Source organism: Dromiciops gliroides, chromosome 4 (genome assembly GCF_019393635.1).
Source record: "Dromiciops gliroides isolate mDroGli1 chromosome 4, mDroGli1.pri, whole genome shotgun sequence".
NCBI classification, from domain to species: Eukaryota; Metazoa; Chordata; class Mammalia; order Microbiotheria; family Microbiotheriidae; genus Dromiciops; species Dromiciops gliroides.
The window spans coordinates 435,653,028-435,673,096 of NC_057864.1; the positions used below are offsets into that span (position 1 = coordinate 435,653,028).

Consider the following 20,069-nt stretch of genomic DNA (forward strand, 5'->3'; position numbering starts at 1 on the left):
AAAAGTACATATAAGAAAGATATCTACTATCTACAGAAGCATATAGCACTAAATCCTCAGTTGTGTTATAAAGTATTTAAAAATGGTATTCTGATGGTGTCCCAGCCTAAAGCCCTTGGTCTCACTTGAGTCAAAGACAATGTTCCTTGAATAAAGATAATAAGTTTCAAGGAGGTATTCTTTGAGAGGAAATATAGTTTTGCTCTGATATAGAAATACATTAAATTCAACCAGCAAACAGCGACAATGTGAGGGGATGAGGGTTTAATAGAAAGCGCAGAGTCAGAGAGGAAATAGCAAAACTAACTTCAGAGTGGCGATTAAAAGGAGAAAAAAAAAGTGTTAGGATTCAGTGAATGGGAGTGTAGGTTTGGTGAAAAGAAGGGCAAAGGAGTAAAAAAAAACTACTTCCATTATAGATTATTAGTGTTGATCACATTCCTTCTCTTTCAACTTTCTCTTTTTACCTGAGGCAGCTAGGTGGTGAAGTGTAAAGAAGAGTGCTGGGCCTAGAATCAATAAGTCCTGAGTTCAAATCCAGCCTCAGATACTTATTAGCTATGTGACCCTGGGCAAGTCACTTCATTTCTGTTTGCTTCAATTTCCTCAACTGTGCAAAGAGGTTTAATGATAGCCCCTACCTTTCTGGGTCATTAAGAGGATTAAATGAGAGATTTGAGAAGTGATTAACACTGGGTATGGCATGTACTTAATGCTATATAGATGCTTATTCCTTCTTCTCCCCTCCCCCCACCTTCTTCTTTGTAAAAAGAGGAATAAGGGGGCAGCTAGGTGGCACAGTGGATAAAGCACTGGACCTGGATTCAGGAAGAACTGAGTTCAAATCCAGTCTCAGACACTTGACACTAGCTGTGTGACCTTGGGCAAGTCACTTAACCCTCACTGCCCCGCCAAAAAAAAAAAAAGAGGAGTAAAGGGTAAAGAGAAGAAAAAGTATAAGAAGATATGATGGAAGGAAAAACCAAACCAAAAATTCTAACCATGAATATGAATGGGAGAATCATTCATAAAACAGAGGCTAGTAAAATGGTTTAGAAAGTAAAATACACGGGGCGGCTAGGTGGAGCAGTGGATAAAGCACCGGCCCTGGATTCAGGAGTTCCTGAGTTAAAATCCGGCCTCAGACACTTGACACTTACTGGCTGTGTGACCCTGGGCAAGTCACTTAACCCCATTGCCCCATAAAAAAAAATAAAAAAATAAAAAAGAAAGTAAAATACAACAATATGTTGTTTAGAACAAATATATTTGAAACTAAGATTCATACATGAGTTAAAATGAAGAACTGGAATAGAATTTATTATGTCTCAGGTGAATTTTTAAAAAGCAAGGGTAGTAATCATGGTCTTGGACAAAGAAAGAGGAAGAGTTAAGCAGGGAACTATACTATGCTTAAAAGCACCTTATGTAAAGAACTCAAATCAATTCATTCTCCCTCTCTCTTTCTTTTTATACAAACACACACACACACACACATACACACACACACATATACACACAGAATGGCACAACATCCAAGTACTTAAAGGAAAAGTTAATTCAATAGTTGGGGACCTCAGTGTGCCTCTTTCAGACCTAGACAAATCTAACAAAAAGATAAAAGAGAAAGGAGACCAGGATCTGAATAGAATTTTAGAAAAACTAGATATAATGCCTCTCTGGTGATTACCCAATGGGAATAAAAAAGGGTGTATACATATTTTTCAGATGTACATGGAACCCTTATAAAAACCAACCATGTACACAGTCATAAGAAAAAAAACATAGAAATGCAAGCAAATAAATAAATAAATGTTAGGGATATCTTTTACTGGGAGCAAAGCAATATAAGTTATAACCAATAAAGGGCCTTTGAAGAAAAGATTCAAATGAAGACCTGAAAACTAAATAATTTAATCCTAAAGAATTGGTGAGTCTAAGAACAAATCATAGAAACAAAAGATAATTTTATCAAAGAAAAATGCCAAAAATATGACAATAAAACAAAACTTTTGCAATGCAGCCAAAGCAGTCCTTAGGGAAAATTTATCTCTAAATACTCTCATCAACCAAAAAATTCAATAAATTGAAACTCAAATAAATTGAAATAAGCATAAAACTAAAAATAACAAAGCAACTTCTTCAGATATAGTGTGATCTTCCTTCAAGATGATAAGATGAAGGAGTTTAAGGAACACCTCTCCACACTCCAGATTATCAAAGAAAATTATGTGTTCCTCCTCTAAATCTGGAGGTCAGATTTTAATGGGGAAAGGGAACAAGGGGGAAAAAAAGACACTGAAGAGGCAGAAAGGGAAACCCCATCTTTGTCGAGGGTTGGAGTGTAGAAGAATATTACATTGAGTCAAAAAACAAAAGAAAAAACTGTTTAAATTTTAATAAAAAAACAAATTTAAAACTCTTCTAGAAGAGAAGAGTTGTCCTCCAAGAAATGATAAAGCCAAACTACCAAAGCTGTGTATTAGTGGTACTGAGGCAACCATCTGATGACCTGATAACAACAAAGAAGTTTGTTATCTTTCCAAGACATGTCTAAGACATAACAGAGAACCTCCCAACACCTACCAAAAAGGATGACAACTGCCCGACTCCTGTTGGTTCATTTTGATAAAAACATTACTACCAGAAGTTGTTTAAAAGGTATTGTCATGGGGCAGCTAGATGGCGCAATGAATAGAGCACCAGCCCTGGAGTCAGGAGGACCTGAGTTCAAATCCGGCCTCAGACACTTAACACTTACTAGCTGTGACCCTGGGCAAGTCACTTAACCCCAATTGCCTCACTAAAAAGCAAAACAAAAACAAGAGATCATTATTTTGGAGGGAGCAGTTAAGTGATCTCTTAATTGCCAAATGTGATGGCCATTTCTAATCCTCATGTTTTTTGACCTCTTTATCTTCTGACACTAATGACCACTCTTTCCTTCTGGATATTCTCTCCTCACTGGGCTCTGTGATGTTAATGTCGCTTGGCTCTCCTCCTGTCTTAACGTGTTCTCAATATCACCATCCATACCCTGCCCTCTAACGCTTGGTGTACCCCATGGCTTATCCTAGGCCCTCTTCTCTCTCTACACTCTCACTTGGTGACCTCAACAGTTTCCAAGGGTTTAATTATCATCTCTATTCAAATTATTCCAAGATTTATATACCCATTCCCATTCTCCAATCACATCTCTACCTATCAGACATTTCAGAATCAATGGCCCATAGGCAACTGAAAGTTAACATGTTCAAAACAGAACATTACTATTTGAGTGATGCTGTGACTTAGAACTCTCCTATTTTCTAACAGTACCAGCATCCTTCTAGTCACCCAGGTTTACAACCTTGCTTGGTCAACTTTGATTCCTCACTCTCTCTCACCCTACACATCCAATCATCTGCCAATTTTATAATTTCTACTTCTGTAATATCTCTCAAATCCATCCCTTCTTACACAACCTAATGGCTAGGCTAGGCTACTCAGGCCATTATCATCTTTCACCTGAATTACAGGTGAGAATGCAACAGCCTTCTAATTGGTTGCCCTGCCTGAAGTTTCTCTTCTCCAATCTATCTTCAACATAACTGCCATAGTAATTTTAACAAAGCACAGATCCAAACAGGTCACTCCCCACTCAAACTCAGATAGCTCCCTATTGCTTCTAGGATCAAATCTAAATCTTTCTCCAACCTACCTATCTAGTTTTATTATATTTCCCCTTCCCACACTTCACTATTCGTCCAAATTGGCCTTCTTATGTTTTTTATGACTGATATTACATCTTCTGTCTCCTTGCCTTTTCATCGGTCAGCTCTCATACATAGAATATGCCCCATCCTCACCTCTACCTCTTAAAGAGTCCCTTGTTTCCTCAATACTGAGCTCAAGTACTACCTTCTATATGAAGCGTTTCTGCTTCTTTTGCTCCTAGTGCCCTCTCCACTACTCAAAGATAAATATGTATTTATTTTTATGTACATCTAATATATATTTTATATGTAAATATGTAATTTAGACACATATCTCTTCTAATAAAGTGTAACTTCTAAAGAGCAGGGTCTTTGTTTTTGTCTTTATATTGTCAGTCCCCAAAAGATGGTGAGTACATAAGGAATGCTTGTTAATTGTGCGATGCCAGTTTGCAAAGGGTTGAGAAGTGAGGGCAACCAGTATAGGAAGCTTTTTCTAGGAATTTGGCTAAGAAATGAAAGGGGATGGTAGGGTCTAGTGAGGATTTTTTCAGGACAGAGCATGTGAGAAGATGATTGTGAAGGTAATATTCTGGAGAAGGAAGGAATGGGACATGTAGAGGAGTGGGTTTTGACAAGAAGGACATCTTCAACACAAATTGGAATAAAGGAGGAAAGAATGTTGGAGGATATCAAGGGTTTGTAAGATGTAAAGAAGGGAAGAGGAAGGGTTCATGGCAAATGGCCTCAACTTTCTTGGTAAAGTAGGAGGTGTGGTCCTCAGCTAAGATAACTGGGGACAGAGGTGGTGCTGGAAGCTTGAGAGGTGATGGTTTGAAACAGCTTTTGTGTACAGTGGAATATAGAATCATCCATTTGGGTGAAACAGAAGTATTGCCGTGTTGTGGTGACAGCCCCAGTAGAAACTACATGACATATATTTGTAGTATACCCAGTTGAGTGACTTCTACCAGCTTTGTTCAGCTACATGAGCCAGAGAAAAAAGAAAGCAGATGGTGAGGGTAATCCAGTGTTGATATTTCACAAATTATGGATAGCGTATTTTTCATTAAAAGAGAGGGGGGGGCATCTAGATGGCACAGTGGTTAAAACTTCCTATGGGACCTTGGGCAAGTCCCTTAACTTCTCTAGGCTCAGTAATAACAACTGCCCTACTTATCTCAAAGAATTGTTATGAAGAAAAATGTTATAGTCAGGGGGGACCACAGAGAGCTGGAAGGGACCCTCAAGAAATGTGATACCACTTAGAAATAAACTAAAGCTCTATAAGAACATAAAGTATCAACATTATCATTCCTATCACTAAGAATAGAAGTAAAAAATTTCAGAGTAAATTTTAAAATTCTGATATCATATACAATTATTTAGTTAGGTTCAAGAAAAACCTACCAGTTCCATGGAATGTTGTGCCAACAACCCGAACACAGCTGGGCACTCGCAGGTCCCAGAATCTAACAGTCTTATCTTGGGAACCAGATGCAATCATCCATCCACTCCAAGTATAAAGTGCTAAAATATGACCTATGGGAAAAAAAATCATATAGTAGGTTAGTGTAAAATAAAATCCCCTCCAACACAGGTAAAACAGTAGTCCATAACTGGAAATGGATAGGGAACGGACTATTCTGTTTAACAGTGAATTACCATATGTCTCAAATGTGGATAAACTATATTTTCAAAGAATTATGATGCAGTAATAAACACAACCCTACACAGAAATCCTACATTCTCCTGTCCTGTCCAAGTGCGGAGGTGATACTGTGTAGCTGAAGGTGATGCTCCTAGAAAGCTGTAAGAGTTTTAAATATCAGCCTGGTGATGGACAGCATATCTATTACTGGAGATCCAACCTAGGTAGTTCACAAAGGCCCACCATCACCTGATGAGTTATTCCATGATGATTTTTTTTTTACCAGAGTCATGAAAACCACAACGCTGGTGACACCCTAGATCTTTGAAGTAAGGTCTCTAACACTAAACATAATGCTAACAGGCTATATTGTGGCAGAATGGATAGTGCCGAACTAAGAGTCAGAAAGTCCTCTGTTTGAATCCTGCCTCTGACACATAGATCCTGGTAAACTGGGTAGCATATTTTTAATTAAGAGAGAGAGAGAGAAATGATTATTTCTGTGCCCCAGTTTCTTCATTTGTAAAATGGGGATGATATCTGTACCCAACCTCATAGGAATGGTGTGAGACTCAAATGAGATTAGGCGTGTAAAATGATTTAAAACACTATAATACATACATTAGTGGTTATTATTAGTAGTAACAACACTATTAATGAGTTAGTCCACAAGCATTACTGTCTTATTGCCAGACATTATGCTAGGTGCTGGGGATAAAAAGAAAATGAAAAATAGTCCCTGACCTCAAGGAGATATGTAAATAACTAGGTATAAACAAGATCTATATGGAGTAGATGGAATGGGTGAGAGGGCAGGACATTAACAGCTTGGGGAAATTGGGAAGACCTCCTCAAGAAGGTAACATTTGAGCTGAGGCTTGAAGGAAGCCAGGGAAGATAAAAGGAGGGCAGTTAGCACAAAAGCACAAAGACCAAAGATAGAATGTCCTTTGCAAGGAAAAGCAAGTAGGCCAGTGTGGCTGGATTATATAGTACATGGAAGGGAGTTAAGTGTAAGAAGCCTGGAAAGATAAAAAAGGGGTCAGGTTTTGAAGAACTTTAAAAGATAAAGATCTTTATGTTGGAACCTAAAGGAAATAAGGAGCCACCAGATTTTACCGAGTTTAAAAAAAAAAAAAAGGTGAGATGGTCAGACCTGCACTTTAGGAAAATAACTTTGGCAACTGTGTAGAGGATGGATTGGAAAGGGGAGGGCCTTTCTATTGTTGCCTGATCGTTTTTCATTCATCTCTGACTCTTTGGGACCCCATTTGGGATTTTCTTGGCAGAAATAATGGAGTAGTTTGCTATTTCCTTCTCTGTCTCATTTACAGATTAGGAAACTGAGGCAAACAAAACAGGGTTAAGTGACTTGCCCAGGGTCACACTCTTAGTAAGTATCTGATGCCAGATCTGAACTCAGGAAGATGAGTCTTCCAAAATCCAGGCCCAGCATTCTATCTACTACACAACCTAGCTGCTGCTTCTTAAGGAGGGACTTAAGGGAGACCAATTAGAAGGCTATTGCAATAATCTAAGTGAGAGGAGGTGAGGTCTTGAAATAAGATGGCTGTTGTATGTGTAGGAAAGAATATATACAAGAGACATTGTAAAAGTATAAATGATGAGAAGTATCACAGAATGGAAGAGAGGGATGAGTGTGAGTTGAAAATGACAGTGAGGTTGGTTGTGTGATAATTAGAACACTACCAACCTGCTGAGAAAGATATTGCAGGGAAGCTCCGCCATGAGGAGAAAGAGTGAGGTGACCTCTGGAGGTTTTGAAGGTCAGATTGGCATCAAGAAGTCGTGCCAATCAGTGCTAATAGCCAATTAGCTTGGAGCTGTGTATGTGTGTGTGGAGGGCCCTGTTTCCTGTTTCACAGGGGGCTTCTGGGAGAAGCCACGGAAAAGAGAGGGCCTTTTTGGTTCCAGACTTGGGGCTTGGCGGGAGGATGGATGCTGGCTCTTAGATAGCTAGACAAAGGCTGTTTTACCTCTTTCTCTCTCTTCACTAACTTCTAATATACCTCAATAAATACTTAAAAGGCTAAACTCTTGCTAAAGCTTCTAATTTAAGGCGACCACTCATTAGATTTTAGACATCGCAGCTAGAATTTTAGACCTTACAGTTGCAAATTTGGGTAACTTAGAAAATGCTGGTGCCCTCAAAAGTAAAAAGGCAACTGGGAAGAGGAGAAGGTTTGGGGGAAAGACAATGAGTTTTGTTTGGACATGTTGAGTTTTGGATGCCTACTAGACATCCAGTTGGAGATGTACAAAAAGCAACTGGTAATGAAACTCTAGAACTCAGAAAAAGACTAGGGCTGGGTATAAAGACCTGCAAACCATGTACATAAAGATGATAATCAAATAATCTTTCTTTAGTCAAACTGTAATGTAGTATTTCACAATGCTTCATGATGAGCATTCATTATGAACACCAAATACTGATAAAAAAGATATAAGCCTAATTAATGGAAATCTGGGGTAGAAAAAATAGTACATCATTATTCAAATTTCACAATTTAAAACAGTAAAGTGTATCTTAAAATGGGGAAATCTCTTCAGATGAAATGTGGTCATTATGACAATTCCACAATAAAATAGACATCAAAGTGATTTTTCTTATTAAACCTATACCCTAAGGATTTGATGTACGACTGATGCCATCATCATGGGGCGGGGGGGGGGGGGGGACCACCCAAAAAAATTTTTGTTTTTGTTTTGGAAAGCTTCTGAGAGAGCTGGCTACAGATCAACAGGTCTGCGGTACAGACTACACTCTGACCCCCCTCTCCAGACTTTTTCCATAATGCAAAGCAAAATCTTCCTTGTGGAAATTCACTCCATGCCTGGACTTTTCCTACTGGAAGTACATACTGTTCCTGTGGTCTCTTCCTCTGATTGGCAGGTTCCTCCCATAACTCCTTTTTTTTTTTTTTTTGAGTGAGGCAATTGGGGTTAAGTGACTTGCCCAGGGTCACACAGCTAGTAAGTGTTAAGTGTCTGAGACCATATTTGAACTCTGGTCCTCCCTGACTCCAAGGCAGGTGCTCTATCCACTGCGCCACCTAGCTGCCCCACCATAACTCCATTTTAATGAAGCTGCATAGGCCAGCCACGTCTTCATTCTTCTCCAAACTCCACTCCTGACTCTGAATTTACTTTACCATCTCACCCTTTACTTTTTCCACCCATCTACCCACTCTCCCCTTTCAGCTTCCTTTTTTTCCTGGTCTTCCCCCATTAACACGTCAGCTAAAAGCTGTCTTTCTTCCTGCTTCTATTTTTATTTCCTGGCTCTTAGCACACCACCGTCACATAGTAAGCATTTACTCAAACTGGATGTTCAGTAGGCATCTTAAACTCGTTATGTCCAAAAGAGAACTCATTATCTTTCCCCCTAAACATTCCTGCCCTCCTACCTTCCCTATTACTGTCCCGGACAACATCCACTAGGTCCCTCAGGTTCACAACCTAGGAGTTACATGGACTCTTCACTATTTTTCACTATCCCTCACCCCTATCCAAGCCATTTCCAAGGCCCGTTGATTTCACCTCTGCAAAATCTGTCAAATATGCCCCCTTCTCTGCTCTGACCCTGACACAAATCTAGCACAGGCCCTCATCACCTCATGTCTGAATTACTGCAAAAGCTGCTGGTTGGGTCTGCCTGCCTCAAGGCTTTCCACACTCCAATCCATTCAGCCACTAACATGATTTTCCTAAAGTACAACTGTCTCTCTCTCTCTCTCTCTCTCTCTCTCTCTCTCTCTCTCACACTCACACACACACACACACACACACACACACACACACACACCCTTTAAATAAATAAATGAACAAAAAATAAAAGGACAAACAAGTAAATAAATGAATCAATCAATCAATGGGTGGGTAGAGTGAGAGGATGAGTGAATTATTAAATAAATAAATAGATGGGTGGGTGAGCGAATGACTAAATAAATAAATAACTAGGTGAGCTCCAGTGGCTGCCCACTGCCCCCAGGAGCAGATACAAGACCCTCTGTTTGATGTTCAAAGCCCTTCATAACCTAGCTCCCTCCTACTTCTGAAGTCTTCTTATATCTTGTACTCTACCAGGTACTTTCCGATCCAGTCATAGTGGCCTCCTGGCTATTCTGTGGCTCTGGGCATTTTCTCTGGTTTTCCTCCATGCCTGCAATGTTCTTCCTCCTCTACTCTAATGACCTACCTGGCTTCCTATAAGTCCTAACTATAATCCCACATTCAACTGGAAGACTTTTGCAGCCCCTCTAAATTCTAGTGCCTTCCCTCTGTTAATTACTTCCTATCTATACTGTACATAGCTTGCTTTGTAGATATTTGCTTGCATGTTGTCTCTCCTAGACCATAAGCTCCTTGAAGGCATTCCTCTTTTTGTGCTCAGCACAGTGCCAGGCATGGCGGCACATGATAAATGTTTACTGACTAATTAATTACTAAATGCTTATTGACTTAATTTGAAACAACCCATGTGCCCAGCAACTGGGGAATGATTAAATAAATGATGGCATATGAAAATAATGAAATATTGTACCACATAAGGAAGGGAAAATATCAGTGAAAGATATATTAAGTCTAATATGAAGTAATACATAGTGAAGAAACAGAAACAAAATCCTCCAACCATACCATGACTACAACAATGTAAACACCATAAACAAAATCAACAAAATCCAGAAACATACACAAAAGAAAAAATAGGTTCAGAAGAGGACATGGGGGGAGGGGGGAACCACCAGAATAATACAGTTGCTACCTTGTTAAAGTTAATATATAAATATTTTTAAATTGCAAATTATGGAGGTTTTCAGTTTTATATATACCTTTTTAAAAATTCTGTTTTCTGTTTCAATGTTTTCTCATAGTTACTAACTTTATAATGAATTTCTTAAAACTGGCTCTCATAAAACAGTTAAAATCAGGCATTACATACCAGTGTGACCACTCAGAGCATGGAGGCCCTGTCCTCGCTGACAATCTGTAGTATAAATATTACAATCTCCTGCTCCAGCACTTATCAAAATAGCTCCACCACTTTCTGGACCTTCCATAAAAGCCAGATCTCTAATGGTCCCATCATGCATACTGAATTCCAGATCAGGTCCTGAAACAGTAATATAAAATTTTGAAAAAAGAAAAACATAAGAACTAGAGCATAGGGGCAGCATGATATGAGGAAAAGAATACTGATTTTGGAGTCAAATAAGTAAAATTTAACTTCTGCTCTGCTGTTAGCTGCTTAACCTTATAGAAATCATTTAACTTGTTTTGGGTGCCTCTTTCCTATTCTGAGGAGGATGGACTAAAACTGAAGGAATACTGTGCATATTACTGTGATAAATTAAGATTTTAGAGCCATCTTAAATCGGATACATCCTACTACATATAACTTGAGTTTCTCCAAGGTGTTTTCTAATTTAGAACTAGATTTTCCTAGCCAATTAATTTCTCTGGATAAATTACAACAACATAAACTTGAGAAATCAAGGCATCAATTCCTCATAACTCTTAAAGAAAAATGATACAGTAGCAAAATAAGTAGAAAAAATAAATGAGTCAGATTAACAACACTTTTTTATTAGAACAGACTTTTATGACTGGTCCTCATTCATAATCATCTTATAATAATATAACTGATGTTTTCCTCTTCCTCCCCCTCCTCTTTCACATCACTGAAACTGAAAGCTTATAGGGCTAGTGCTACATTTTTAGATCTCATCATAAAGAAGAAAAGAAACAGAAAAATGAAAGAAATATTAATTAGATATTAACTAATTCCCTAATTGTACAATCCCTATTTTAAGAAATATATCCAGGCTCAAACAACATCTTGTCAAATTTAAAGTGTACGAATGAAAAAAATTCACTGTTATAAAAGCATGACCTAAGCTATTAAAATATGAAAACCATGTGTTAAGTTCCTTAATTTCAGTTAAAATAAGCATAAAATGAAGTGTTTTGTCAGAGGCACAATGGAGAAATTAAAAGTATACACACTTATAAGAAATCCTTGTGCCCTACCTGTTGCATTACAAGTCTCCGCATTAAAGGGTAGTACTTTGACATATTTGTCATTAGAGCCAGTAGCTAATAATTGTCCACAAGGACTCCAAGCCACACAGTAGATTGATCCTTTATGATGCTTATTCCTCTTAAAACGTACCACTGGCTGTTTGGGAGAGGTATATGCACTAGAAAGAGAAAAGTAACTATGATGCAGTAACTATGATATATACTGTAAACTTTCTCCATGTTGACAAATTGCTCAAAATAATAATCTATGAAATGTTTATTAATGCATTAAAATTTATTTCTGGTTTAATAATGTTCCTGGAGAATGTAAGGGTCAGAACAATCTTACTATATCAGACTTGACTTTATTCAAGTGTTTTTGATATTTTAAGACAGTGGTTCCTTTTTAAAGTTTTCTTTCATCCACATCTGGCTTAAAGGCTCACTGGGCAAAATGTGGTATACTACGAAAAATAATAAAAGTAACAATTAGCATTCACATAGTGCTTTAAGGTCTGTAAATCACTTTACACATGGTCTCATTTCAGTTTTGCAACAATCCTATGAGGCAGGTGCTTTTAGTATCCCCATTTTCTAGATGAAGACACTGAGGCTCATATCGGTTAACTGACTTGCTCAGAGTCACACAACTAGTAAGCATCTGAGGCAGGATTTGAACTCAGGTCTTATTGACTCAGAGACCAGAACTCTATCTACTATGACGTTTAGCTGCCATCTAGCTAAGAACATCTCTCTCTTCTTTTCCATTTAAAAAAATTATTAGCACAGTAATTTTTTTTTTTGCTTTTTTTTTTTTCCTAGGGCAATGGGGGTTAAGTGACTTGCCCATGGTCATACAGCTAGTAAGTGTCAAGTGTCTGAGGCTGGATTTGAACTCAGGTCCTCCTGAATCCAGGGCCGCTGCTTTATCCACTGTGCCACCTAGCTGCCCCCAAACACAGTAATTTTTAAATGATTAGATTATATCTGTTTTAAAAAGACAAATACAAAACAAAATACCACATCTCTTTCATATACTATTTTCCTCTACAGACATGAAATAAACAATCTGTTATGAGCTGTAGATGGGCTAAGCCAATTAGGTGTCCAAACTAAGCCTGGCATCAATATGGTGAGCCCCCAGGAGCTTCCTAAGGGTGGGGAAGACCGGCCAGTATATATTTTAATAGAATAGTAACCCTTAAAATGCAATGCTACATATATATTAATTATTATTATTTGTTGTGTTGTTCAATTGTTTCAATTGTGCCTGACTCTTCAACATTTGGGATTTTCTTGACAAAGATACTAGAGTGGTTTGCCATTTCTTCTTCCAGTTCATTTTATAGATGAGGAAACTGAGGCAAATAGGGTTAAGGGACTTGCTCAGGGTCACACTGCTAGTGTCTGAAGGAGAAGTCTGACAATGACAGTTGAGAAGGGCCAATGTGACAATTAAACTATTAAAACAATGATGACCTTTTTTGATTGTCATCATTTATACATACCTAGGATCAATGACTTCTGGATAAGCACATACTCTCAAAGTTTTTGAATTTGAACCAACAGCATACAAACTACCAACTGGATGAAAAGCCACTGCTCGAACAGCTTGTGTGTCTTCTAAGGTGTTAATACAAACAAACTGTTTCTTTGACTTGTCACCCTATGGAAGGAATATTTTAAAAATTAAATATATATTCAGTTTTAAATGTATTTCAACTATATGTTAAAGTTTGATTCCTGTCTGATTGTCATAAGTCTCAGTTAACTAGAATTTAATGTTTTCACTATATAAGGTTCAAATTTCCCTAATTTTTATACTTTATTTTTCTTTCCTCACAAGAAAACTAAGCTTAGAAATATTCATGTTTTTTCATAACATCATATTTCTTCTTTCCCAGTAACAAGATATAGAAACAAATGTATATCACCAAATTGAGTTTTTATTTTTTTAAATCAGGAATGGTAGCCTGAGAATATAGGTAAAATTCCATGAAAATTAAAATAGCAGTATTTTTGTATTTTTAGAAGTTGGAGGCATAAAGATTAAATGTTAACATGGATGGCTCCAAAGTAAAAGCAAAATATGTTTTTGAAATTTATTGTGAATATTTTTTGTTTTTTACTCTGGATATTTTTGTTATGTTTAAAACTAATTTTGTGTAATAATTTGTATTCCTTTGAATTTTCGTGGGATACGTATAAAATCACTCATATACATAATAATTGCTCAAATTTACGTATTGCTTTAAGGTTTCCAAAGCACTTCACATTCATTATCATATTTGCTCTATTATCTTCTTTGATCATTATAAATTTCAACTGCATTTTCTATATAACCACATTAAAAAAAGTGATGGGTTGCTCCACAAGATAGATAAAGGGAAAATGGGTAGGAGTGAAATGAATAGTCAGTGAAATGACCACAACCTGTCATTAATAATAATGCTTTACCAAACAGTGAAATTTTCAAACCAAAAGACTGTAAATTAAACCAAGTAGGAAGGCTGAATTACTAATATGTTTTTGAAAGTGAAAACTTTTAGAAGTATTACCTCATCTGCTCTTGACTTTGATAGAGGACCTGAAGAATCTGAAAAATGTGGCTGAATGACACAATGTTCTGTTGAGCTGTTTGAACAGAAATTCAAATTCAGGGTGTTTTGAATATCGGAACAGAAATAAGATCAATTGGTAGTTTTCAATCTTTAGTTTTTATTAGATCAATCAACAGGCACTAATTGAGCATATATGTCTAGCATGGTTCTAGTGATAGTATAATGTTTTAGCATGATTTCAAAAATAAGATAAGAGGCTTTCCAAATAATTGGTAAACAAGCCCAACATACATGAAGGCAACAATGAGGATGATGATGAATCAATAAACATCTCTAGGTACCTGCACTATGCTAGGCACTGTGCTAAACACTGTGATACTATCATGATGATAACAGCTATCATTTACACACTACTTCAAGGATTGCAAAGCACTTTACACATTTTACACTGTGAGAAAATAATTATTAATAATGGGTTTGGGGGGGGACCCAGAAGACCCCACACACACTCAGGAACTCTGGCTGGTTTCTCAGGCCCAGCCCAGAGACAACTGAAATGCAAATTGTCTTTTATTATACCTTGAACTCAGCACAGTAAAGCTCATTTTGATATGGACCACCCTTAGATCACGTCAACCAATAAAACTGAACAATGCTAGCCAATTAGCTTTGAGTAGTGTGTAAGAGCAGCCACTCCTCTGGGCTGCTGGAGGCTTATGCTCTCTTGGCCTGGGACACCTAAAGAGGTAGGCACAAGTCCCCCCTCTCTTCATTTTCTAGCTCTAGGTAATGTAGGACCTCTGAACTCTGGAGCCATGTGCTCTATTTCTGCGATGCTGGAGGTTTTCGGCTTGTGTTAAATGCTGTCAACTCTTTACTAACATTTAATATGATTTAATAAATGCTTGCTGCCAAAACTGGTGTAATAGTCTCCAATTTATAAGTAGCAATATATTAGAAACTCCAGCTAAGGTCCCCAATAACTTAGAACAGAGACAGGCTTCCTCCCAATATTTTCAAATGATGTAACACTCAATTGTGTGGCAATAAAAACTCTAATTCTTCAGGTATTCAGAGAAAGAAATATTAGGTGTCTCGAAAGTCTTAGTGTAGTTTTAAGAACAAAATCTCTCTCCTCCATTTTTAAAATTATTAGTAAGTGACTTTAAAATGATTAGAATATTTCTTTTTTTCAAAAGACATATACCAAACAAAATATTACATCTCTTTCATCTACTATTTTTCCCCACAGACATGAAACAAAAAATCAGTTCTGAGCTGTAGGTAGGCTAAGGCAATGAGGTGGCCCAAGTAGGTTTGGCATCAATATGTAAACCCCCACAGGTGAAGAATGGAGCACCAGCCTCCCTAAGGAGGGGTAAACCATACCCAAACAGGGTAGCTATAAAACTTAAAGATGCACTCAGACTTTTGGGACACCTTGTATTTATCAGAATTAATGCTTGAAGCTGGAATGTTGATACTGATAATTTCAGAATAATGACTATAAGCACTTGATTTTCAAACTGCAAGTTTGTTCTTTTTCAACTGAATAATTCTCAAAGTTATTTAATTTCAAAAAATATGAAAAAACCCTCTTTCCATCACTATAAAAGAGGCACACAAATTATTTGTACCATTCAATGGTGACAAAAGAAAAATTACCCATTTTGACACTAGTCAGGGCTGGCAAATCTATAAATGCTATGACTTCCAGAACTATGAATTGTTATCTTATTGCATCTGTCCTTATTGTGTTCTTAACAGAATTCTTATGTTCCCAACCACACATGCGCGCACGCGCACGCGCGCGCGCACACACACACACACACACAAATTACCTTGAATTTATTTTGTATATACTTAATACACATACATATTGTTTTCCCCAACAGAATGAAAAGCTCCTTAAGAGCAAGGAGTATTGTTTTTGTTTGCACTGATATTCCCAGTGTCTGGCACACAGTAGGTGCTTAAAAATGCTGGCTGATTGACTGGCCCTAATCCTCATATGGGTGAGGCAGTGAAGAGTGATGGTGTGTGTCCATGGCAGAAAAGACTGAAGACTCAGAGATAACAAAGCTTATACCTGTGTTTTTATCACTGAGAGGGAGTCATTACAAAGTGAGTGCTATCTAGCTGGTAAATTGTGTGAGAAAATAATTACTAATAATGGATTTCTGTGAGAAACACAGCTATTAGTCTTAGCTGCTCTCCCCCCCTCACCAGAAACCAGCCTGCGATGAGCCTTCGACTTAACTAAAGGAATGCAGATTGATCCTTCTGATTAGCTAGGGGAAGCAGCACACCTAGATGGCTGGAATTTGATCTCTAGACCATCCCCAAGTCATGTCAATCAGTGGAACTGAATGATGCTAACCAATTAGCTTAGATCAATGTATAGTGACCCGCCTCTACGAAAAAGAGGATAAAATCCGTGGGCACACATGAGGGTCTTTCTCTTGGCTCTTTTCTTCCTGGGACTCTTACTGTCCACGCACACTCTCCTCTTGGCTCAATATGCTGGGTATGTAATTGTTTAGGCTTGTAAATCTGTGATTAGTGGGGAAGTTAGGGAGACACGTGGTCAATACTTTAATAATATGTGCTAATAATTAATAATAAATGCCTACTTCCAAAACTGGTGTAATAGTATCAGTTTTTATAAGTTAATTTATAAGTAGCAATATTTTAGAAAACCCAGTCTAACCCCCCAATAATTTATTTAACACAATTGGAAGGCAAGTATATCTTGCAAGGGACATAAGAGACTTAGGTGTAGGTGCAAAAGAAAATAGTAAAATTTTGACATTTTTTTTTATGTTCCAAAAAATATCTGTCAAGAGGGGTAGAGCCAAGATGGCAGAAAGAAGCCAGAAAGTTGCCCGAGCTCTCCTGCTGTTCCCTCAAAAAGAACATTAAACCAAAAAATATCTGTCATTAAGTATGAATTTCCACAACTGTAATATTCTGGAGATTAAATCTGACTCATTTGGTGAAGGGAGGAAGAGGATTTTCCCCCACTTTCTTCAAGCGGTTGCCTGTCTTTTCTTATGGGTATTTTTTGGAGGGTAGATATAAAAGGGGTAGTAAGGCACAGAAAAGGGAAATGCATTTTGGGTAGTCAATCAGTAACCAAATTTTCAAAAGGAGAGGAGGCAAATACCATTCTGCCCAATCAGTCACTTAGTATTTATTAAGCACCAGTGTGTGCCAGACACTCTGATAAGCACTAGGGATACAAGGGAAAAAAACAGTCCCTATTCTCAAGGAGCTTACATTCTAATCGGCAGAGACAACATGTAACCAAATATGTACATGTAGAGCTTACTATGTGCCAGGCATTATGCTAATATTTTTACAGAATCAACTTAGTTAATGTTAGCAATGTAACATCAGTTTGAGAACTGATTGGCATACTAAGATCTGTAGTTAAGAATGGACGAGCATTCTCTTTTAGTCTTGAGAGCAATTTCAGACTGCTGTGATTGTCAAGTCATAAGACAGATGTGGTTTGCACTTGGGAGTTCTTAAAGGGATACACACAGTATGCAAGAGACAGACTTGGATTAAGGATATGGAGTTGCAAGAACTGAGAAGCAGTGAGGAGACAGCTTTCCCAGATCTGCCAGAGACGTGAGGAAGACAAGCTAGAAAGAATCTGTGGTATGGAGGCAACCAAAAGGAGAAACTGGAAGGAGGGCTGAGCAGAGAAAGGAACCATCAGGCCATGCAAATATCTTATAAGAGGAGTCAGGTCAAAGCCACAGGCTGACTCATCTCTCCAAGACCTGAGGAAAGGTCATAAAAAAACTTCTCCTCCCTATGCCTGTCCAATAATAGACACTGTGTATATACACTGCCTTGCTCTTTACCTAAATATTTCCTGTATCTTGATTTTGTTTCAAACATAAAGAGACCAAGGACTTAGCTGGAGAAATACAAAGTTTTAGATTAGGTCAAAGACTCTGTTTGAATGTTAGAAATTTTCCTAATTGGGGGCTCTGACCCATTGTGATTATACTAACTTTTTGTTTGATATAAACTCCAGAAAACCTTTTGAGAAGGGGGATACCTAGACCTGAAGACCATTATAATGCCCTTGGATTACAGTAAGCTAGTCTCAGATGTGTGAAAAGGAGTGGAAAAGGAGTGGAAGGGTGGAAACAGATGAGGCCCCGGTGCACCATCACCCCTTCCAAAAGGGAAGCAATCAAATAATTCCTGAAGTGCTACCTATCAGTTTTACAGCAATATTTCCAGTTGTGAACAAACTCACTACTTACATTTGGTTCCCACGGACAGGTGACTCTTCAAGAAGAGGTATCTGATTTGATCCATGGTTAAGAGGAGTGCTTGAATTAATATTTTGTATATCTGGTGCTACCCTCTGATTAGAGTCTGAAGGAGGTGTTACAAAATTAGTTGCAGAAGTGTTGTTAGATCCATTCCCTTTGTTTCCATTACACTGTTTGCCAAGTGTTGGTACTTCATTACCAAGACTATCCATACCAATATTTAATTCTCCAAGCTTTTGAATAGATCTGTAAGACAATTATTTCAAAACAACAACAAAAAACCCCAGTCATATTCATCACTTCAAAAAGGATGAAATCCTTGAAAGAGAAAAAATTGCCATAGGTCATCAGTAGTAAGTTTGCATATTAGAAAATAATAAGCATTGATGAAAAGCAATGATTGGCCAATTTACTAAAAATTGGTGTCATTTCTTATAGCACAAAGTAACATCAGATTTGTCAAAATTAGTGCTATCAATATTCAAAGTTTAACTGAAAGCAGAAGTTTTTCCTTTATTTTAGCATCACTTTTCTTATATAAAACAGTTTGTTAATGAATTTGCCATTTAAAATCATGCTTAACATTAATTAATATTAAAAAACCCCAAATTGAAAGTTCAATTAAAATCTTATTGTAGCACCCAATCATGATGTAAAGGTAACCCTTGGCTCTGGTACAGAAAAACAGCACATAACAAGATGATAGGCACAGTGCATGGCTAGAAGCATGGCCTAATGTTCTAGTGCTAATTTGAGACAGTGAGTTATATGAATTTTTACTCACTGACTATCAGGATATCTGAGCCTCAGGGTGGGAGTTCCAAAACTGAGATGATTAAGTTCCCCAAGGCATGGGTCTCTAGAGGTCTGGTGGATAGACCTGTACACTAGTAGGTGTGCTGGCCCAGACTACCAGACTACATACTTCTTCAGCCCACCAAATTTCCAGAGACTAGGCCTTGGAAGACTTAATACTCTCAGACTGAGAACTCCCACATTGTGGTCCAGCTATCCTGACTGCCAAGCAACTATAGGCTGGCATCAGACCACAAGACCATAATTCCAGCCAACAAAGTCATTAATGGAAGTCTGACATTGCTAAGATGATTAAGAGACAGTAGCAGTTAATACTAAATGTAATATTAACATTTTCTGTCACACTCAAGGAAAAGTAAAATGTCAATAAGATGATTAAATAAAATCTACTTTTTTGGAGGGGGACAGGAGAAATTCTAGAGCCAATTCCAATTTACCCATAAAATTCCTGAAAAGGAAGAAAATTAGGAAATATAGATTGCAAAAATTAAAGTCCGTAGAAAAGTAAAAGAAAAAAAAACATTTCAAAATTTACTGATCGGAATTCATCTCCTCTTCCTGAACCCTTTGGTGTCCTTTTCACCAAAGTCTTTCACTAAGACCTACTTACTCATTTTTTGTTGTCATTCAGTTGTTTCAGTCATATCCAACTCTTCATGATCTCATTTGGAGTTTTCTTGGCAAAGATACCGGAGTGGTTTGCCATTTCCTTCTCTAGCTCATTTTACAGATGAAAAACTGAGGCAAACAGGGTTAAGTGACTTGCCCAGGGTCACACAGCTAGTGTCTGAGGCTAGATTTGAACTCAGAAAGATGAGTCTTCCTGACTCAGGTACAGCACTCTATCCACTGTGCTACCTAGATCCCCACTTACTCATTGGCATAGAATAAATTACATTTCTCTTCAAATTAGAATGTTCTACACCTAGTGATAAGTACTACACTTCTTTATTATAAAGTAGGGTTCTCTTGGATGTGGAAAAGAAAGCCATTAGGAAGCAACAGT

General features: G+C 37.6%; 1 protein-coding gene across 5 annotated transcripts in view; it reads right to left on the bottom strand.

Moving 5' to 3' along the window:
* Positions 1-20,069, bottom strand: part of WDR47 (WD repeat domain 47) — an 83,633-nt gene that overhangs the window by 8,824 nt on the left and 54,740 nt on the right. For all 5 annotated transcript variants that reach the window (XM_044001101.1, XM_044001100.1, XM_044001102.1 and 2 more), the window contains 6 exons: positions 18,236-18,493; positions 13,947-14,022; positions 12,897-13,054; positions 11,398-11,567; positions 10,310-10,480; positions 5,106-5,237 (listed from right to left, as the gene is read on the bottom strand). In XM_044001101.1, the coding sequence (XP_043857036.1) occupies positions 5,106-5,237; positions 10,310-10,480; positions 11,398-11,567; positions 12,897-13,054; positions 13,947-14,022; positions 18,236-18,493 (965 nt within the window). The remainder of the gene's footprint in view (positions 1-5,105; positions 5,238-10,309; positions 10,481-11,397; positions 11,568-12,896; positions 13,055-13,946; positions 14,023-18,235; positions 18,494-20,069) is intronic.